General features: G+C 40.3%; 2 protein-coding genes across 2 annotated transcripts; one reads left to right on the forward strand and one right to left on the reverse strand.

Annotated features, from left to right (window-relative positions):
- The first annotated feature begins 1,835 nt into the window (after positions 1 to 1,835).
- LOC139455548 (uncharacterized) lies at positions 1,836 to 2,783 on the forward strand. The gene is made up of 3 exons (XM_071237098.1): positions 1,836 to 1,860; positions 2,273 to 2,325; positions 2,526 to 2,783. The coding sequence occupies exons 1-3, from the start codon at positions 1,836 to 1,838 to the stop codon at positions 2,781 to 2,783; spliced, it is 336 nt and encodes a 111-aa protein (XP_071093199.1).
- Positions 2,784 to 7,645: 4,862 nt separating this feature from the next.
- Positions 7,646 to 20,853, reverse strand: LOC139455549 (zinc finger protein 260-like). The gene is made up of 7 exons (XM_071237099.1): positions 20,783 to 20,853; positions 18,156 to 18,183; positions 17,253 to 17,430; positions 16,675 to 16,827; positions 14,688 to 14,779; positions 10,409 to 10,502; positions 7,646 to 9,186 (listed from the first exon to the last, which is right to left on the reverse strand). Exons 1-7 carry the CDS (start codon positions 20,851 to 20,853, stop codon positions 7,646 to 7,648), a joined length of 2,157 nt encoding a protein of 718 aa, XP_071093200.1.

The following is a 20,853-nucleotide window of genomic DNA, read 5'->3' on the forward strand; positions in this document are numbered from 1 at the left end:
ATGACCTGATATCATATACAAGCCGGCGTGATACGGCTTACTTCCGTGTGGTCACAGACATCAATGTATATTTTCAGTTGAGAGTAAATAAAATGAGAAATATGCAACACTGTTCAACCTCAATAGTTTCTGCTTTGAAAAACTTGAAGCTTCTGTCATAGCTATCACAAGTGACATTTGTCCTATCTAACATTTTATTGACCAAACATAGTTTTTGTAGATGTTTTTGTTTGTTTGTTGTTCAACGCCGCACTCAGAAAAATCCCAGCTATATGACGTACAGCATTATATGACGTATGTTAATAATCGAGTCTGGACAAGACAATCCAGTGATTGACATCATGAGCATCGATCAACGCGATTGGCATATTTTTCCTGTTTCTGCGTTCTTGGATTCATAGTAGATGTATTATAAATTCACAAGGTTTAAGAGGAATTGTTCGATAAGCATTACTTAGAAGTTGGTTGGGCCAGGCGTCTAAGGAGCCGCATTTCGCTGTGCACAGTTGCGTCCTTTGGGAACGCAAGAAACCTATGATTGTGGGTTCGAATACCGGTTCGCCCCGATTATGTTTCTAGCTTTGTCAGCACCATACCCTTGCTCGTGGGTTTCACCGAAGTGGTAAACGTCTGAGACCTGCATCACTTCGGGCTTTCCTCCCACATTAAGCTGACGTGCCGTGATATAACTGAAAGACTGTTAAAAGCTTCGTCAAACCCAACTCACTCACTCAGTCACTCACTTAGAAGTTGACGGATGACAATGTACACACAATTCATGGATAACAACTTCTTTATTTTACTGTAACATCGACGTTTCGGTATAGATCCGTATACCGTTGTCAAGCAAGGCTGAATAATGAACATGGTACAAAATATATATGGAAGGTGGAGGATTAACAGTAACAACCAATTGCATACATGGAAGATATAAACATAAGTAAGTTAAATAATACACATGATAAGGAAGCCGATGAGACAGGAAGCCAATTAAACAGGATAAGTATATATAGGAGGGGTCACTATTGCTTAATGAGTTCACAGTAGGCGGATAGGATGAAATGGCCTCGATATCTGTTGATTGATGGTTGTGGCGGCGAATGTGAACTGCTTCTCTTAGTTTGCTTTTTGTGAAGTCCTGGAGTTGTTGGAGAGGATTTGGGAGGTTCGTGTTGTAATTAAGGCAGTTGCTGATGTGGTCCGAATGGTTGATTTACTGTCGGATTTGATGGTTGAAGTTTTGTGCTCTTTGATTCTGGTGTTGATGGGGCGGGATGTTTCACCTACATAGGATTGCCCCATATCATCAGCCGCCTCCTCAAACAGCAACCCAATATTGACCCCGACTTCACCAGATCCACCTCCCTCAGTTCTCTAAGAAGGGACAACGGCAGACACACAACTAAACGCCAAGAACCTAAAGGTGTAGTTTATAAAATTGACTGTAACTGGACAATCCTTTGTAGGGAAAACATCCCGCCCTATAACCGTTTGCATTCATCTAGCACCCCCACATTTCCAAAATGAATACACTAAAAAAAGATTCAATAATTGTAGCCTTTTCCTGTTCACAAATCCTTAAGTGGACACTCATATATTAAGTCGACTATGAATTAATTAGTCATAGAATATTAAATACACGTAACGCCACATCAATTTAGCGGTATTAACTTATACTTTGAAACTGAGAGTTATCTCCCTTCCGTTGGTGCCGCTCGTTGCCAAGCTACCGATATCAGCAAAACGACGCCATTTTATGTTGCCGCATCTGTTGTCTCTTTGTTCTGAATCTATAACCTGCCTTGGATTTTGAGCATCGCTTGAGTTTTTTAAACATGCAGTCAAGTAGCTGTGTTCAAGGTACCAATGTGTCACAGTTTTATGTTGATTACGTTTCACCGTGTGGTTATGTAATCGATTACCGTCAGGTTGATGCCGAGGTCTCATCACTAAGCTCTCTAACAAGGACTATAGAACGTACTTCAACGATTCTCAAGATATACTAAACCCGTTTCCTCGCATTATATATTTCTTCTATGTACTTCAATTTCTTCAATGACCAATGCTTACATAAATAGTGGTTTCGTTCTGCCCCAGGTGAAAAGCCCACTAACGAATAGAACGAAATAAATAAATACAACTTACACGAACGTGTATAGATTTATATATATAGACCTATATGGTATATACTTACAAGGTTACGTTTTTAATGACTTTACAGTGTAAATAAGAGTGTACATGTCTTATTTATTTTCACTTCTCCCCCTCACAGAGAGGATGTTTCACCCGGCTTTCACCCCTGCTGCCACTCCTGTCCCACGTCGAGTAGGTGTGCTAGGGTTGTAGAATATAACCACCTTTTACAACAGATCCTTGTCTAAATCTCAGTGTGTCACAGTGTTGATGTTCCATAACCTACTGTATGACCACGTTCCTAACTAAAGATACACCGCACTCTACCTATCACTAGTATCAGTATCACGTTTGTCTCATCATTTCTCTCTTTCCACTTCCCTCCCCACCAGCGCCCTTGTGTGTACCACCCTGAACCCCTGTCCACCCTCCCCACCTCCTACACCTCTGTCCCCGACCCAGCCCCTGTCTCTGTTTCTGTCAACATCACCGGCCACGTCATTATGGTTGACACCGACTTTGTGGAGATCGATCTCGGCCGTGAGGAAGACACACAACCCCTCCCACCCCAGTCCTTCCTGAGAGCCTTGCTGTCCCGCTTCATCAGTCTGATCAAGAGATTCTTCACCTCCAACAAAAACGACGCTTAAAGTGACATTTTTGTAACAATCTGAGAAGTCACCTTTCCTTTTTTTGTATGGACACTTTGGCAAATTAGTTATCATTCCCATTTGGTTGTTCTTTCATTAGCATGATTAGTAAATTTTGTTGTTGTTAAAATTGTTGTTGGTTGCTTTACTCTATTATTAGTGTAGGAGCCTCCTTACGTATGGAACAAACTCAAACATAACCTAAAGCTACGAGTCACATTACACAATTCTGCATTATGATTCTACGTCTGTAGATCTCCTTAGGTCTGTGACAACATGGCGAATATCGTATGCAATAGTTAAATATCGTAGTCCAATAATAGGTTTCACAAATTACTCATGTTAGAAATTGTAGGGTGTGATCAGGGTGTGACAAGCGAACACTAACTGCTGTGCCACTCTTCAGCCAATCTGTTTTCAGATTTGCCAGTTTAAATGATCAAATTTCATAGAATACTCAATAATAACCCCTCAATACACACACACACACACACACACACATATATATATGGAATAATAAAATATATAATGCAGCTCAGTAACTTATTTGAGGACAATTATTTCCCCGAAAAAACTTCGAACATTGTGTTTAAAATAGGGATGGTAAGAACATGAATAGGGATGTATCAGGAAAGATTTTGAAGAGAAGTCCTAACTCAGTAGACTATGGGCCATAAGACCTGGACATGATTTTCAGCACCTGTCTCCCTTGTTTTGAAACAAAAATGTATTTAATGTGCTCTTGATGCTGATTTTGTGGAACATCACAGGCCATGTTATTATGGTTGCTCGGTAACAGCATGCTATGAAGTTCCCAAACGATTTCTTACCAAAATATTGAATTGAATAAGGTGAAACATGTCAATAATATACTGGTATACTATATATCTGCAGAACTAATTACAGTTGACAGGATAATTATGATAATAATTTGTGTACTGTACCATTCAAATACAATTCGGAAATATATAAGAAATATTTCTTCCTTTCTAATTATTTCCTAGCTTTCATAACTCATAAATAAATTGATACAATCTTTGTGATGGTCATGATAATAATATGGTTGACACTAACTGACTTATTTGAGATTTTGGCAGTGAGGAAGAAACACAAATCCTCCCAGCCATCCTTCCTGAGAGCCATGATGTCCCGTGTCATCCGAGTGGTCAAAAGAGTCTTCACCTCCAGCAACAATGTTTAAAGCTTTCCTTGGAACAAGTTCCAGGATATTTTGTTGGATTCATTAACTTTTCGTCTTGTTAATTATTTCCATATGGTTTCAGTTGTATAAATAAATGTTTTTGTTGTTCAAACTGTTGTTTTCTGTTATATGTTATCAATGTTAGTGCTTCCTAAGTTATCAAAAGCGTGAATAACATCCTAAAACGATGCTACAGAACTCTGGTTCTTGTCTGGCAGTAAGTCTAAGTTAGATCTAATAACCAAATAGGTTAATACAATCAATAGGTATAGATTAGCGCATCTTTTTATATTGTATGCACAATCTTTGACGTTTTTTCATAAAATAACATCAAGAATGAATTCCGCCTCTGAGGACAGGGATGATTTTGAAATGACTAAAGTGCTTGACAATAGGGCTGGGACGAGTCCAAATTTACTACCCGGGTACCCAACCCCCTATAACCCGACCCTACCCAGGTACCCACTGTAGGTCTCAGGAGATGTCACAAAATGTCCGAATGGGAACATTTTTAGCATAGCCCTGGCAATACGTATTAAGATACATGTATTGAACAATCTGGTCATTCATACACTAAAGTTTTAACTTTGTTCATCCAACTGAAAAATCAGAAGGAATGGGTTCATATTCAGAAAGAAATGCGAATATTAGTGACTTGTAGTGTAACCATAGATAATTTTTTCATGAAACAATATATCACGTGACTAACCACGGGTCCGGGTAGTCCTGTGGGTACCCGGATCCTACTCAGTACCCACCTGACCCGGGTACCCGTCCCAGCCCTACTTGACAAACCAAGTCTGACTGTAACTATTGAATCACAGTTCTTTATTAATAGAATGCGACCAGACCATAATGACACTTCTAATGGAATATCTACATTAAAGAAGGTTTGTCACCATTCCAAATGAACCCTGTCAGAAACTAGGAATTCCACAGAGTAGAAAAGGTCCTTGGTATCCATTGCTGGCCACAAGAGATTCTTGCTCATGCTTTCAGTCACTGGTTTGTGTGATCATGACTTGATATCATGTACAAGCCGGCGTGATACAGCTTACTTCCGTGTGGTCACAGATATCAATGTATATTTTCAGTTTACGAGAGTAAATAAAATGAGACATTTGCAAAACTGTCAACCTCAATAGTTTATGCTTTGAAAAACTTGAAGCTTCTGTCATAGCTATCACAAGTGACAATTTTCCTATCTAACATTTTATTGAAAAAAAGTCAATATCCATTGGCCATACTTAGTTTTTGTTGATTTTTTGTTTTGTTTGTTCTTTAACGCTGCACTCACCAATATTCCAGCTATATGACGTAAGGTATATGACATATGTAAATAATTGACTCTGGACAAGACAATCCAGTGATTGACATCATGAGCATCGATCAACGCAATTGGCATACAAAGACATGCTTCAACCAAGTCAGCAATCCTGACCACCCGATCCTCATTAGCCTTCATAATGTAAATGAACCTCCAGTGTAACATTTCCTGCAGTGTTGGTTTTGTTGTTTCAAATTTCAAATCTTGATATCCATTTGATACCATTACATATTTTGCTATGCATCGGCAAGCAAAGAGATTCCGATCCCGTTAGTCGCCTTTAACGTCAAGCATGGGTTGCTGAAGACCTATTCTCTCCTGGATCTTCACGGGTCCTGATTACATTGAATCCATGCATATACAAACATGTACTATCAACACAAGATTTGTAGTGCACATGCACGAAAGCACTATGACTACATACTGTCGTCCAAATGAAAATCCAATTCTTCAGAAAAAATGTAATCTGTCTAATGCCTGTAGAAGAGATTTCTCTTGAAAACATGAGGTCACCAATAGATGATTTCACTCATTAGTGGTATGTGGGGCAGCCAATTGGCTGCATCACTCGTTAGCCTGAACAACTTGGTTCCATTATTTCTAATATGGGTATACAGCGGTAGAAAGTAACAGTTTTTGTGATATAACTTATAATTATAATATATGGCAAAACCCTTAAAAATGGAAAATTTCAACTAGTCCTTATGATACCTGAAATAATGGGCAGTTTGGCAAGGACTACAGGACTAGTGCCAATTTCTAACGCTGGGTATAACAGACAAGTAGGCTATATCAACTCCTACTTAAATGCACTGAAAGGCCAAAGAAAGTAGCCACCAATTTCAAGGACTAATAAAGTAAAGATTTCATTCGGTAAATATTAAACCTGTTTAATTCATAGACAAAACAGGCTCTTACAGGATCAAATGACCAATTTTGTCTCACAAGCCACAATCTGTCACTGTTTCATTGAAGGTGATGAAAGATGGCTGGATCTTGAACAGAAGTTCAACAAAAACAACCGAGTAGTAGTTTTAAGTTCATCTCAGAAAGGGGTGTTGTTTGTCAATACAGACAGCGCAACATCTTTTCACAGAGTTCACTATAACGTGGAAGAATCCCTTGGGTTTTGCTGTCCACCCCATGACCAGTCCTGCCACTGTAGCACTCCCTGATAAGCATAGATTCGTTGTCCAAGTTCCTCCCAGACATGCTCAATCAGGTACATATCCGTCAAGAGTGTTTGTTTGTTCAATGCAGCACTTGTCAATAGTCCAGCTATATATATGACACACGGTCTGTAAATAATCGAGTCTGGACCAGACAATCCAGTGATTGACATCAAGAGCATCAATGTACGTGATTTGTGATGTTTGTGTGATCACAAACACTGCATCAATTGCTAGGTGCACAGAAGGATGTTAAACTGTTACCATAACACAATACACCTTTCATCTGTTCTGCAAAACCTATGGCTTAACATCTGGGTCTAAGTTTTTTTAATGTGGAGATGGTGAATTTTTTTGTCCTTTCAGTATAGTTCTCACTTTGAGTATAACAAATTTAGGACAAATGGACCTGTGTACATCAACCATGGAATGTTCATAATAGGTGAGGTGAAATGGGGCTTAACGTCGCGTCCAAGATTATTGCATTTATATAGTCACGTGCATGTACGTGTATGTGTTTGTGTGGCTGCTTGTACTAGTATGGACTGATGCCGATTTATAGTGCTAGCTCACTGAGATACCATGCCGCAGTTTAACATGAATACCCCACTCAGACACACTATACTGACTCCGAGCCAACCAGTCCTTGTTTTAGCCCCTCAATGCCGAGTGCCAGACAGGGTAACAACAAGTACCATCTTTTAACATCTTTTGGTATGACGCGGCCGGGGATCAAACCCCGGACCTTCCGCTCTCCGGGCGGACGCTCTACCACTAGACCACGGAGGCTGTTCATAATAAAATAATTCCAACAAGTATAAATACATTGCTTGGCAATATATAGAAGTAACCTATAGAAATGAATAAATACTTTATCCAGTTGATAAAGAGTGAGTGAGTTTGATTTTACACCGCTTCTAGCAATATTCCAGCAATATCACGGTAGGTGGGGGGGGGACACCAGAAATGGACTTCACATAATGTCCCCATGTCGGGCATCGAACCACAGGAGTCCGTATCTAAAAATAGACGCCCTCATGCATATTCATGACCATCTCCACACGGCTCGTGTGTGGAGATGGTCATGAATATGCATGAGGGCGTCTATTTTTAGATACGGACTCCTGTGATCGAACGCAGGTGTTCGGCATGACGAGCGAAACCACTAGGCCACCCGACTGCCTCCAGTTGATAAAGAGGAAGAGTCATCAAAGTGAAGAAGCTTCATGTGTCTGCGAAGGTAAGCAGATCGCAAAAATGCTCTCTCACACACACTACACTTATGGGGCTTGATGCCTCTGTGACGCTTCATGTGTCTCAGCAAACTACCTGATTGTGTATATCGTTTGCCACAGTCCTTACACTTATAAGGTTTGGTTCCACTGTGACATGTCATGTGTGTCCGCAGGTCACATGATTGTGCAAATGCTCTCTCACACACGCAACACACAAAAGGCTTGTCACCACTATGACACCTCATGTGTATCGTGAGAGCCATTGACTGGGCGAATGTTTTCCCACACACACTGCAGAGATGAGGCTTGAGGCCGCTATGACATCTAAAGTGTCTCTCCAGGGTGCCCGATGCTGTGAATGATCTTCCACATTCACCACATTGGTAAGGTTTGATTCCACTGTGAGACCTTGTGTGGGCAAGCAGAGTATTTGATCGCGTGAAGGTTTTCCCACACTGTTTACACTCATGAGACTGGGTCTTCTTCTTGCGTTTCTGGGGATTGCCAGTTCCTACAGATACTCCCTCACATTCTTTATCCTTTGAAGCAGTGTCACTATTTCTCTTCTTCTTGTGTTTCTGGGGAATACTAGTTGCCATGGTTACTATAGATGCTCCCTCACATTCTGTATCCTTTGAAGCAGTGTCACTATTTCTCTTCTTCTTGTGTTTCTGGGGATTACTAGTTGCCATGGTTACTATAGATGCTCCCTCACATTCTGTATCCTTTGAAGCAGTGTCACTATTTCTCTTCTTCTTGTGTTTCTGGGGATTACTAGTTGCCATGGTTACTATAGATGCTCCCTCACATTCTGTATCCTTTGAAGCAGTGTCACTATTTCTCTTCTTCTTGTGTTTCTGGGGATTACTAGTTGCCATGGTTACTATAGATGCTCCCTCACATTCTGTATCCTTTGAAGCAGTATCACTTTTTCTCTTCTTCTTGTGTTTCTGGGGCTTGCTAGTTGCCATGGTTACTATAGATGCTCCCTCACATTCTGTATCCTTCAAAGCAGTAGTGCTATTACTCTTCTTTTTGTGTTTCTGGGGCTTGCTAGTTGCCATGGTTACTATAGATGCTCCCTCACATTCTTTATCCTTTGAAGTAGTATCGCTATTACTCTTCTTCTTGTGTTTCTGGGGATTGCTAGTTGCCATGGCTACTATAGATGCTCCCTCACATTCTGTATCCTTTGAAGTAGTATCGCTATTACTCTTCTTGTTTTTCTGGGGATTGCTAGTTGCCATGGCTACTATAGATGCTCCCTCACATTCTGTATCCTTTGAAGTAGCATCACTATTACTCTGTTCCTGGCTTTCAGTGTTCTCTGTAACATCTCGGATGTTACGGGTCTCATTGTCTGCATTGAATCTAGAAGTCACGTTTTTTACTTCATGTTTTTTCGTCAGATGTATCCTTGACAACACCACAGATGAAAGACTCAAGTCACGACTGTCACATGGGTACATGTCTGGAGAGAAAATTGAAATACAAAAAAAAGTGTTTGAAATCGATGTTTGATCCCAAACAGTGTGAACTGAAAATACGACATTATGTTTATGAAACAGTAACATATTTTCAAAACAATGATAGGAAAAACTGTCATTTGTTCTCATAATGATGATATTGAAACTGCATTCTATTCTCATAACTATGGAAAGTGTATTGAGGTATTTCAATCAAGTGCCCTTGGCAGGCAAATAAGGACTCAAAAATAGTCCAGCTATATGAGGGTGGTCTGTAAATAATCGAGTCTGGACCAGACAATCCAGTGATTGATATCATGAACATCAATCCACACAATTGGGATCGATGACATGCATCAACCAAGTCAGGGAGCCTGACCATCTGATCCCGTTAGTCGCCTCTTACAAGCATAGTCGCCTTTTACGGCAAGCATGGGTTGCTGAACACCTATTGTACCCCGGATCTTCACGGGTTTGATGTAGCTGTGATAAAGCAATGATAAAGCAATGATAAAACTATAATATAACAATGATAAAGCGATGACCATGATGACATGAGACACACTGGTGATAAAACTGATGACCTAGCTGTGACAGAGGTATGAGAAAAGTGTGGTAAGCCCTGCTCAGTGAGATGATGTGTCTTGACTATTGAGTCTACAGTAAGTGCTGTTGTAGACACAATAGTCAAGAGCCTATAGAGAATTCTTCACATCAATGACCAATTGTTCATTAGTGAGTGAGTTTGGTTTAGCGCTCCTAAAAACAGTATTCCAGTTATATCGTTGGCTTAATGTGACAAGAAAGCCTAAAGTGATGCAGGTCTCAGACGTTTACCACTTAAAACCCATGGTGTTGACAAACCTGGAAAAAAACACACACAAAATTTTATTTTTTTTAAAATGGGGCCAGCCGGGATTTGAACCCACGAATATCGGCTTCTGTCGTGCCAAAGGGATGCAACTCTGCATAGCAAATTGTTGTGCCTTAGACAACTTGACACCTCTTGCCCCACAATTTTCCATGACATGATACAGGCACTCTGATCATGCTCACTGCTCCTGGCATGTTTCCATGGACTCCTACAAACAAGTTACAGATGTCCCGTCTCCAATTTCAAGCTGTCCTTTAGATGGCATGGCTATGACACACTGATAGCGGAACATTAGACGAACACCATTCATTTACGTATCCACATTAAAAAATATCTTTTCTTGAGAAACTTACCCAGGAAACGATCATTAGCCTGCATGCCAATGTCCATGGTATTATCCTGGGGTCTCTTCACCAGATTTTCTTCATACGATTCCTTTTCGGTCACCTGATCATAATTCCCAAGAATAACTATTCAATCAAATATAGAATATATCATTAATCATAAAAAAAATCTGTAGCTCACCTGAACATTTCTGAATCGGGTGAGGTGAAATTAACGTCCCGTCCAAGATTATTGCACTTATATGGCGACCTGCATGTACGTGTGTGTGTTTGTGTGGCTGCTTGTTCTAGTCCGGACTGATGCCGATTTATAGTGCTAGCTAAATGAGATACCATGCCGCAGCTTAAAATGAATACCACACTCAGACACAGTATACTGACTCCGAGCCGACCAGTCCTTGTTTTAGCCCCTTAATGCCGAGGGCTGGACAGACAAGTACCATCTTTTAACGTCTTTAGGTATGACGCGGCCAGGGATTGAACTCCGGACCTTCCGCTCTCCGGGCGGACGCTCTACCACTAGACCATGGAGGCGGTCTATTTCTGAATCATTTTACATTAGAAAGGTCAAGAGTAATGAATGAAAGCAATATATGGGTTACAAGTATACAAGACAGGTTTTTGTATTACATGCAAAAACAGAAGCAACCCCATACCAACCATAACCTGAATGTCCCCAAATCACTAGGAACATACATGTGTCATGAACCATTTTGACTTTATCAAATCAGCTGACAGCTTACCAATATCTGTCTTTTCCCATCTTTGATCCCTACTCTTTTTAATGGTTTTGTTTTGTTTTGTTTGTTGTTTAACGCCGCACTCAGTAATAGTCCAGCTATATGGCGGCAGTCTGTAAATAATCGAGTCTGGACCAGACAATCCAGTGATTGATATCATGAGTATTGATCCACGCAATTGGGGTCGATGACATGCATCAACCAAGTCAGCGAGCCTGACCATCTGATCCCTTTAGTTGTCTTTAACGGCAAGTCATGCTAATGGTGTCAAATGCAGTACAGTCCTTTATTTGTGCAACACTAATAACAAGTTATGAGCACTTCTGGTTTAACTACATCACTTCCGGATTTACAAACCAAATATAGTACAACCTAAAAGTCTTATGCCTTAAACTATCTTAAAAACAAAGTGATCACTTCCAGTTCAAGAACTCCACTTCTGTTTTAGCTATAACCTTGTAGATGACCTTGACCCTTGACATGACAGTGAAGATAGATTTATGACGCTTTTAGCATTATTCCAGCAATATCATGGGGGGGGGGGGGGGGGGGGGGGGGAGACACAAGAAATGAGCTTCACACATTATACCTATGTTGGGCTTTAACCACTAGGCTACCCCACAGCCCCTATAGTAAGGTTGAGTGAGTGAGTGAGTGAGTTGGGTTTAAAGCCGCTTTTAACAATATTCCAGTTATATTGCGGCGTGTCAGCTTAAAGGGGCACTGATCTAACGCAATTCCCCGGGACTGGTTGCTGTCTTTGTTATTGTTTTTTCCCAGTGAGTACCCGGATGTATAGCAGAAATCTAGACTAGTTTGCGACCTCCGCTGCGCCATGCGTAAGCGCATTAGTCACTTTTATGGGTAGTAATAAGGACGTGTGGTCACATTGATCAACAAAATGAAATACAGTTTTCAAGATAATAAGGAAATGTAGGTATCTTTGTGGGTAGCATCGGTAATGGTGACGAAGTTTTGATAAGTCACTTGCTTGGTAATGTTGCGATTTTCGTTTATACAATTTCGACTTGCAACACAAAGTAAATATTTCACCTGAGCATTGCTTTTTTTATAGTGTGTATATTTTTTTACTGTAAAAATGTGTAACAAATTTATTAAACGTCTAAATATTCAGTTATTTTACAAAGTAACTGAAAAACATTTCCATCTGTATTATTATGATAACGAATTCCAAACATTTTGATGTTTAATGTCATCACCAAGAGACTTAAAATGTTACGTTGAAAAGTATATTTCTATGTTGTTTGGCTTCTTATCCTACATAATAATCTGTTGTGATGTTTGTAGGCCCTTTTGATCGTCTTAATCAATCTGGACAGATTTTTCAGTCAAAATGACTGAAATATTTATACATTTTATAAATTGCCTGAGAGAATCACATTTTACAAATTTACTGTAATTTATGCACGCTTACAAAGGAAAAGACCTGTGAAAACAACGTCTATCGCGCATTGAAGAATTTACCAACCAAGACGTAGAGAAACAAGAACGAATCGGTTCAAATGAAGGAAAACAAATGCAAATACTATAATTACAACCTACCAAATTTATGTGTATAAATTTTAGGCAGCTTCCTTGTTCGAGGAATGTATCCGTGAATATCCACACAAAGGAACAATATCCCACTCGTCTGCAGCTGTACAACGAAACTTATTCGATGTCACGTGTTTCTGTAACAATCAAATATTTTAAAAGATATATATCGTTTCGGGATATTATAACCTGTGTTCGTTTCTCAACTGATCACTTGGATTGTTTCAGGTGTTTCACATAGGTGTCAAGTCTTAAGGGTCGGCTGAGAAAGCCCACGTGACAACTATTTTCATAAAGTCCACGGTTCCTATAAAATCCAATGAGTGATTGATAACAATGAACAATCAATCAACGTATTATCAGTTAACCCTTTGAACAAAGTATGTTGTTTTTACATCGGCACTTCACGCCATGATATGAGTGTATTCCCTTTGTTTTAGTAAACCTAGACATGTAAACACTCACTTTTGACATATCCACTGTGCAAGATAACAGTAATTAATCAATCAACGTATTTTCTGTTAATCCTTTGATGACTAGGAACGATCTGTTGATTTATTAAAAAAAAGTAAATCAACTGATCATTCATCTCTTGCTGGGCTGCCACGTGCATATTACATAACACACATTTCACCTCACTTCAAACCTGGATTTAGATTGAATAATTACCCCAGACACAATAAATGCCAAATGGGAACCTTTGTCAGGTAATCTAAGTGATGCTACCACTAATTGTACCTGTAATAAATTCATTAACTGAGCATCAAGTGAATGACGACAAATACACAGGTGTAGGGTTATACGAGAAAACGTGGATGACAACAAGGGAGTAGTAATCGTATTACCGACGCAATCCGAAATCCGAAAATGCTTTCACTGCATGGATACTTTTTTTAGTATAAAATATATCTTGGGTATTTCCAAATGACGGCATCCGATGAGCTCCGCCGTTCTTTTTGTCTGTTTGCTTAAGAAGTTTGCTGAAGAAATTAATTAACATGCGCTCTTTGTCGAAATCTTTATAGATCACAGTTAACCAATCAGTGTTTATGCAAAAATGCGTAAAACAAATATTGCCTCCAGCCTCCAAGTTTATATAGCAGTCTTGCAGACGGTAGCCCAGTCTCTGGTCACGCTCAGTTGCGTTGCGTATCTTCCGGGTACTCACGGGGGAAAAAACAATAACAAAGGCAACAACCAGTCCGGGGAATTGCGTTAGATCAGTGCCCCTTTAATGTGGGAGGAAAGCCCGAAGTGATGTAGGTCTCAGACGTTTACCACTTCGGTGAAACCCACAAGCAAGGGTATGGTGCTGACAAACCTAAAAACATAATCGGGGCGAACCGGGATTCGAACCCACAATCATAGGTTTCTGGCGTGCCCAATGGACGCAACTCTGCACAGTGAATCGCGGCACCTTAGACGACTGGGCCACCCGTGCCCCCAGTAAGGTTGAAGTTGTCATAAATATGACAATAAAACAAAATATAACATGCGTTAGTCATACCACAAACTTGAATGCTGTAAACTAAATTTCATACCGATACATGTAGAATATTTTCAGTATGACAGCCAGGTTTAAAATCTGATTGGAATTCTGTGTGTGTTTAGTGTCAACTTTGTGGAACTTCATGGGCCTTGTAATTTCAGCGATGTCAAGTCAGCCTTTGACTTGAACCACTACTCTGAAGCCTGTGACGAGTAAAATTAAGTTCTGTCTTATTCGATCAGCTAACAATAAACCATGTGATACCACACTAAAATGTCCACAAAATTGGGCTAGGGGAGTCAAAAGTCTTTTGAACGGTGTAATAGTCATAACCATACTATTGACAATCATCTTCATAATGCTAAAACTTTGAATAGAAAACAAAGCTCACTTGACTTTCAGTCATTATCTGATTCACACACAGTTTCAGCTATTTCATTTCTGATATTCCTCGACTATGAGGATTTATTTCAAGATGTTTCCGTAATCAACATGATCAAGATACCTTGGATGTTGAGTGGGTGTCATTCTTCTTCAGTTTTAGTCTGGATGTAAAGCTTGACACTGATGCATCATATGGAACAAAAGGCTTGGATGCTGAAATTTATAGCAAGAATTAGCAGTATATCACCAGAAAACAGAAAACAGGCGTATGTTCCAATGTTTGTTTGGTTATTTTTTTTTATTGTTTAATGCCTCACTCAGCAATATTCCAGCTCTATGACGGCAGTCTGTAAACAATTGAGTCTGGACCAGACAATCCACTGATTAACATCATGAGCATCTATCTAAGCAATGGGGATACGATGGCATGCGTCAACCAAGTCAGCGAGTAAAAAACCCATGAACCGCAAACCATAAACGTGGTTAGAGCAACTAAACGCAACTTTAACATTTTAAGTAAGACTGCACGTTGTTTCGCATGAATAACCAAATCTGGGTCCATTGGGACCATTGCTTGAATACATGATCAACAATTCTTGTCTTTGGTGCATGATGACGCAACAATCATTTTTGTTTGTTTGTTATTTAACGCCCCACTCAGCAATATTCCAGCTATAAGACAGCGGTCTGTAAATAATTGAGTCCAGACAAAAAAATACAGTGACTGACAACATGAGCATCGATCCACACAATTATGAACAATGATATGTATCAACCAAGTCAGTGAGCCTGATCCTGTTAGTCACCTCTTATGACAAAGTCAACTTTTATGGCAAGCATGAGTTGCTGAACACCTTTTCTACCCCGGAACTTCCCAGGTCTGATGACACAATCAGCCAGGTCAAACACTGTACACGTTGTAACCACCCAATCTTACAACAAGCATTGGGTACGGGAGATGCTACTTTCTTGGAATCCACATGGGGCACAACCTGCAGAAAAGATGTACCGTATTCAACGTAATAAGCGCCCCGCTCTAATAAGCACCCACGGCGATATTTGCTAATATAATGGCTAGTGAACAATCCCAATTGGCACCCCTTCCGATTGATTAATGTACACAAGACATATTTATTTGTGAATAATACGCACTTGTGTATTAAATGCACTGTTATAAATTGATTATAGGTAATTTAATTCTGGAAAATATATCTGTCGTGTATAATACGCACAGACTTTTCTTTTGTATCATTGCAGGCTGTCAGCATAAACCACGAAATGTACAATCTTTCAACTCTGTTTCCTTCAACAAAATAATATTCTAATAAGGGCCCCCTATTTTTAATTTTGAGAGCGCCCTGGGCGCTTATTACGTTGAATATGGTAAACTTACCTCTGTTGCTAAAAGTGGCACTCTGCATCACCCTCTGGCTTATATCAGACTGATAAGAGCACCATATAAAACTGAGCAACAATCTCCTGTCAGAAATAATTCCAGGGAATCCCAGACGGTTATACAACCATTTGATTGGTTCTGAGGTTGTTAGAATTAGCTTCTTTAGCTACCAGTGGCATTCGCAATAGCTTCTCCTACCGACACTCCTATTTATATCATAATGCAAGTACCTGTGTTGCCAAGACAGGAGCATGTCCATCATGTGTCCATGTGTCACTGCCGGAAGATCATTGTCTTTCACTCCGGGGCGTAACTGTGGATGGCAGAGACTGCGTCCCTATCTGAATGAGGTCCCTGCAGATGGTCTACCAGAAGATTCCCACAAGCTAAAGAAGTGTGTACAATTATCCAAATGAGGAAGGGAGTTGACAAGTAGTCTACCATAATGGGCCGGTATTTGCTGTGTGCAATTCAGTCCCTTAGGATGTGTTCCAGTATCCTATGATTTCGCCCTGATAACAAGCATAGCCTGTCAGCGCCAGTGCCTTGCTCGCGGGTTTTCAAAGGCACCAAAGACCTACATATCGCTTTACATAAGTGAGCCTGACACGATGGGATTAAAAGTGAAATACCGTCCAAAGCTAGTGCTAGATAACTCAGTCTTCATTATTATGGACTAATTAAAATTGGTCTTTATATTACACATTCTTACCTCGAACACTCCTTCTGACAGTTGTTTGATGAGCCAACATGTCATCAGTATCAGAGGAAACAGAAGCAACGTCATCGTACTTCATCACCGTCATCATCCGTTTCTTTTCCCTTTTAGGAGTCTTCATGAAATCAGGCTTCATCACCGGCATACCTTCAAGCATGAAACATTGGGAATGTCCTGTGTCATTCACTTGTTCAGTTTTCTTGGTCTTTCACGGTCTTTTGAATGGGAGACATTTCAAAAGCATTAACAAAGGGAGATAACTTTAAAAACATTACCAAAGCGTCATACAAAGTGCAGCCCACTAGAAACTGTAACTTCACGAATTATGTTTTAAATGCAATAAATCTCAGAACGTTTTACTTTGTCCTTTATGTCTTGGAGAAATAATTATCATATTTCCTAGGATACTTCCGTTGAGCGATGTGCCTGATAAAGGGACGTCAGTCAACCATGTTTGGTCTGGATGGACAAGGATGGGTTACTGAAGACCTATTCTACCCCGGATCTTCAGGGGTAGTGCCCATAGACAAATAGTGCACAGAAATGACATAAATACAAAATCAGTGAATCACCTAGAAGTGCCATCATTTCATAGTTCTTCCTCATGTTTCTCAATCTCAGCTTTTCATAATCGGACAATGCTGCCATTTCTGGTACAGTGAAGAACTTGTCAATGTCGGAGGACATTTTGCTCTCCATTTCTCTGAAATTAGCAGCCCGCTTTCCAGACCCTTTTAAGGATGGTATTGCCTGAAACAAGTGTTGTATACAACAAAAAACAGTTGGCTCAATCAGCCCTCTAAGTATCCTCTGTCTGTGACAAATGTCTGTATATAATTTACACAGTGTACTTAAACTTGACAAAGCTATTTAGAATACATTACATTTTAAAGCTTCATAAGACCTCTGTAGCAGTACAGGTATTATCACGAATTACCCTGGTTCACCCCGATTATGTTTCTAGGTTTGTCAGCACCATACCCGTGCTCGTGGGTTTCACCGAAGTGGTAAACCTCCGAGACCTGCATCACTTCGGGCTTTCCTCCCACATTAAGCTGACACGCCGCGATTTAACTGGAATACTGTTAAAAGCGGCGTTAAACCCAACTCACTCACTCAATTATCATTAATGAAGAGCCACAGGTGATCCAGTTGTCCAGACAATTCACTGTGCACTGTTGCATCCCTAAGGCGTGCCTGAAACCTATGATCGTGGGTTCGAATCTCATTCTCTGTGTTTATATTTCTATGTTTGTCAGCTCAATAACCAGCCCCTGGCTTTTACCAAAGGGGTAAACGTCTAAGAAAGACCTGCACCACCTCGGGTTTTCCTTTGACAATGTCAGTGATATAACTGAATTACTGTTCAAAGTGGCGTAAACCAAACTCACTCACTCACTCACTGGTGATGTTTTATTTATTGGTGCCTGCATACTAACAAACATAAAATCAAACAAATTGTAGTATGAACTTACTGGATTATCCATCTTGTTATAGGAAGTTCTGAAAAAGAGCAGTTACTACATTAAGAGGTTAACAGGCTAAAGTGTTAAACATGTTATCATTGTGAACAGCCTTTGAACTGCATGCCGGAGCGGAATGTTTGTTTGTTTGTTTGTTGTTTACCGCCGCCAGCTATATGACGGCAGTCTGTAAATAATCGAATCTGGAACAGACAATCCAGTGACTGACATCATGAGCATCGATCCACGCAATTGGGATCGATGACAAGCATCAACCAAGTCAGCGAGCCTGACCACCCGATCCCGTTAGTCGCCTTTACGACAAGCATAGTCGCCTTTTATAGCAAGCACGGGTTGCTGAAGACCTATTCTACCCCGGATCTTCACGGGTACAGAACAAACAGTCAGTGATTAAGTGAATGTTGCTTTAGATTGGGGTTAAGCGTCGCGTTCAAGATTATGGTACTTATATAGGGACCAGTCCTTGTTTTAGCCCCTTAATTCCGGGCGCCAGGTAGGGTAACAAGTACCATCTTTTAACGTATTTGGGTATGACGCGGCCAGGGGATCGAACCCCGATCTTCCACTTTCCGGGCAGATACTTTACCCACCAGGCCACGGAGGCGTTTGAATATTGCTGTATAGGTCGCATCAGAAACGTTTACAACCGTTCGCGGAGATATCTGCATGCAGGCGGAATTCTTTCTACATTGATTCAAACATGGCGACAGGAACTACACACATTCGCGACAAGCCCGTGCAAGGTCGCTGTGGATATTTTCCAATAATGTTAATGGATATGGATTATGTTTATTCATTTAATGCGAAAAGCAATGTTATATCACAAAACAATCTACACGCGTGCTGATTAAATTATATTGATCATGGTTGAACGCATTTAGTTGTTATGCCAACATATATAATGATAGATGGAATATCTGAAAATGTGTGTTCAAACCGATAACAAAATGTATCATATGATATTGTGTATTAGTACCGAATATGTGTGTCCAGTTATGATGACATGCATTCTGCAGGGTTCCAGATAACGCTTTTAGGCAGTGAGTTTTTATTCACATGTTATCATTCACATTGGGTGGCCCAGTCGTCTAAGGCGCCGCGATTCACTGTGCAGAGTTGCGGTTCGCCCCGATCATGTTTCTAGGTTTGTCAGCACCATACCCGTGCTCGTGGGTTTCACCGGAGTGGTAAATGTCTGAGACCTGCATCACTTCGGGCTTTCCTCCCACATTAAGCTGACACGCCGCGATTTAACTGGAATACTGTTAAAAGCGGCGTTAAACCCAACTCACTCACTCCACATCATCAATTGACTTATTTTTGTAAAGTTCTGCTTGAAATGCTGTTTCATGTGACATCTATTTTGTATATGTTCGTCTGCTGTCCAGCATGTAGATAACAGTTGTATAATCGTCTAATTAACACTAAGCGAGACGCAGCGCCTTTGTGAAGCGCGGTGTATATACTATTTTATTTAAAAACTTTTTTCAAAAACCTTTTGCGTGTTTTACGCAATCAACTCAAAATCATTTGGGTAACGGTGAATTTTTTTTAACTCCGACTGTATTTTACTCTGAATAAAATAATGAACAGCACTAATACAGTCCAAACATGTTGAGCAAAAACATACTCATTCACGTATCTAAATCTCTCTCTCTCTCCCTCTCTCCATTAATTCTGGCTATTTCTTTTCGTTACATAAGATATGATTTATATTGTAAGAAGCTTAAGGGTCATGGGTAGGTTTTGGTGTGTATGTATCATGTAATGTTTAAGTCGATACATATATATATATATTCACTCTGTGACCCGTTGACCTGTATTATATAGCAGACCATCAGCCAGTGTTTATGACCCTTACAACGCCTGACCGCTGGTAGCCCCTGCGGGGTGGCTGTGACCTTCCTTCAGTCAAACACACGTATATAATATCCAACTGTGGACCCACTAGGCTAAATATGAGAGAGAGAGAGAGAGAGAGAGAGAGAGAGAGAGAGAGAGAGAGAGAGAGAGAGAGAGAGATATTATATGATTAAATTCATTAACATATTCTTTTTTTATTCGACAGTGTGAGGAAATTATGTTTTTCAAGAATTTTCTGTGATAATCTCTTTTTTCCATAAAAATCCTTATCGGCAGCCACAGGTTGCTGGGAACCTATTCTAAATATCTAAATAATCCAGATTCTCCTGCCATTACAATCGTCCGATCTTTACGGTAAGAGGTTGTCCAGGGGGTCAGGACCCACTCCCCCCTTTGAAAACCAAATGTTGTTTATTGTAGGCAGTAAAATTATCTATTTAGACCCCTCCCTTGGTGAATGCGCCCTTGTCTTTCTTTCGTTTGTGGGTACATTTTCGCCACAGTCATCAAAGCTTCATCTGTACAGGAACAGCGTGTATACCACATTTGGTCTGAGACAGACATACCAGTGGTCGATAGCATGAGCAACAAACACATTATGGGTGTACGTTAACACACTGTCAGTCGGCCAGGGTGTCCTTGACTGTCGGACATGGCCCTCGCGGCTCTCACCACCCGATCCCCAATAAGACTGATTACAATATCCCGAGTTCTATTATATCAAGGACGAGGGTGGAAATATTAAACATTATTACCTTGTGTATATGCCTTGTGTTCTGTGGTAGGTATGACATTGTTGTGTGATGCGGAAAATAACGGCGTACAT

This window comes from Haliotis cracherodii, unplaced genomic scaffold (genome assembly GCF_022045235.1).
Source record: "Haliotis cracherodii isolate W230 unplaced genomic scaffold, xgHalCrac1.p SCAF_11, whole genome shotgun sequence".
Taxonomy (NCBI): domain Eukaryota; kingdom Metazoa; phylum Mollusca; class Gastropoda; order Lepetellida; family Haliotidae; genus Haliotis; species Haliotis cracherodii.

Coding starts and splice junctions, on each gene's coding strand:
- LOC139455548 (XM_071237098.1), top strand. CDS start 1,836: ATGCAGTCAAGTAGCTGTGTTCAAG. Junction 1,861..2,272: donor GTCAAGTAGCTGTGTTCAAG/GTACCAATGTGT, acceptor TCCCCCTCACAG/AGAGGATGTTTCACCCGGCT. Junction 2,326..2,525: donor CCACTCCTGTCCCACGTCGA/GTAGGTGTGCTA, acceptor CCTCCCCACCAG/CGCCCTTGTGTGTACCACCC.
- LOC139455549 (XM_071237099.1), bottom strand. CDS start 20,853: ATGTACGCCGTTATTTTCCGCATCACACAACAATGTCATACCTACCAC. Junction 17,431..18,155: donor ATAACAAGATGGATAATCCA/GTAAGTTCATAC, acceptor CACTTGTTTCAG/GCAATACCATCCTTAAAAGG. Junction 10,503..14,687: donor ACACCCACTCAACATCCAAG/GTATCTTGATCA, acceptor AATTATGATCAG/GTGACCGAAAAGGAATCGTA.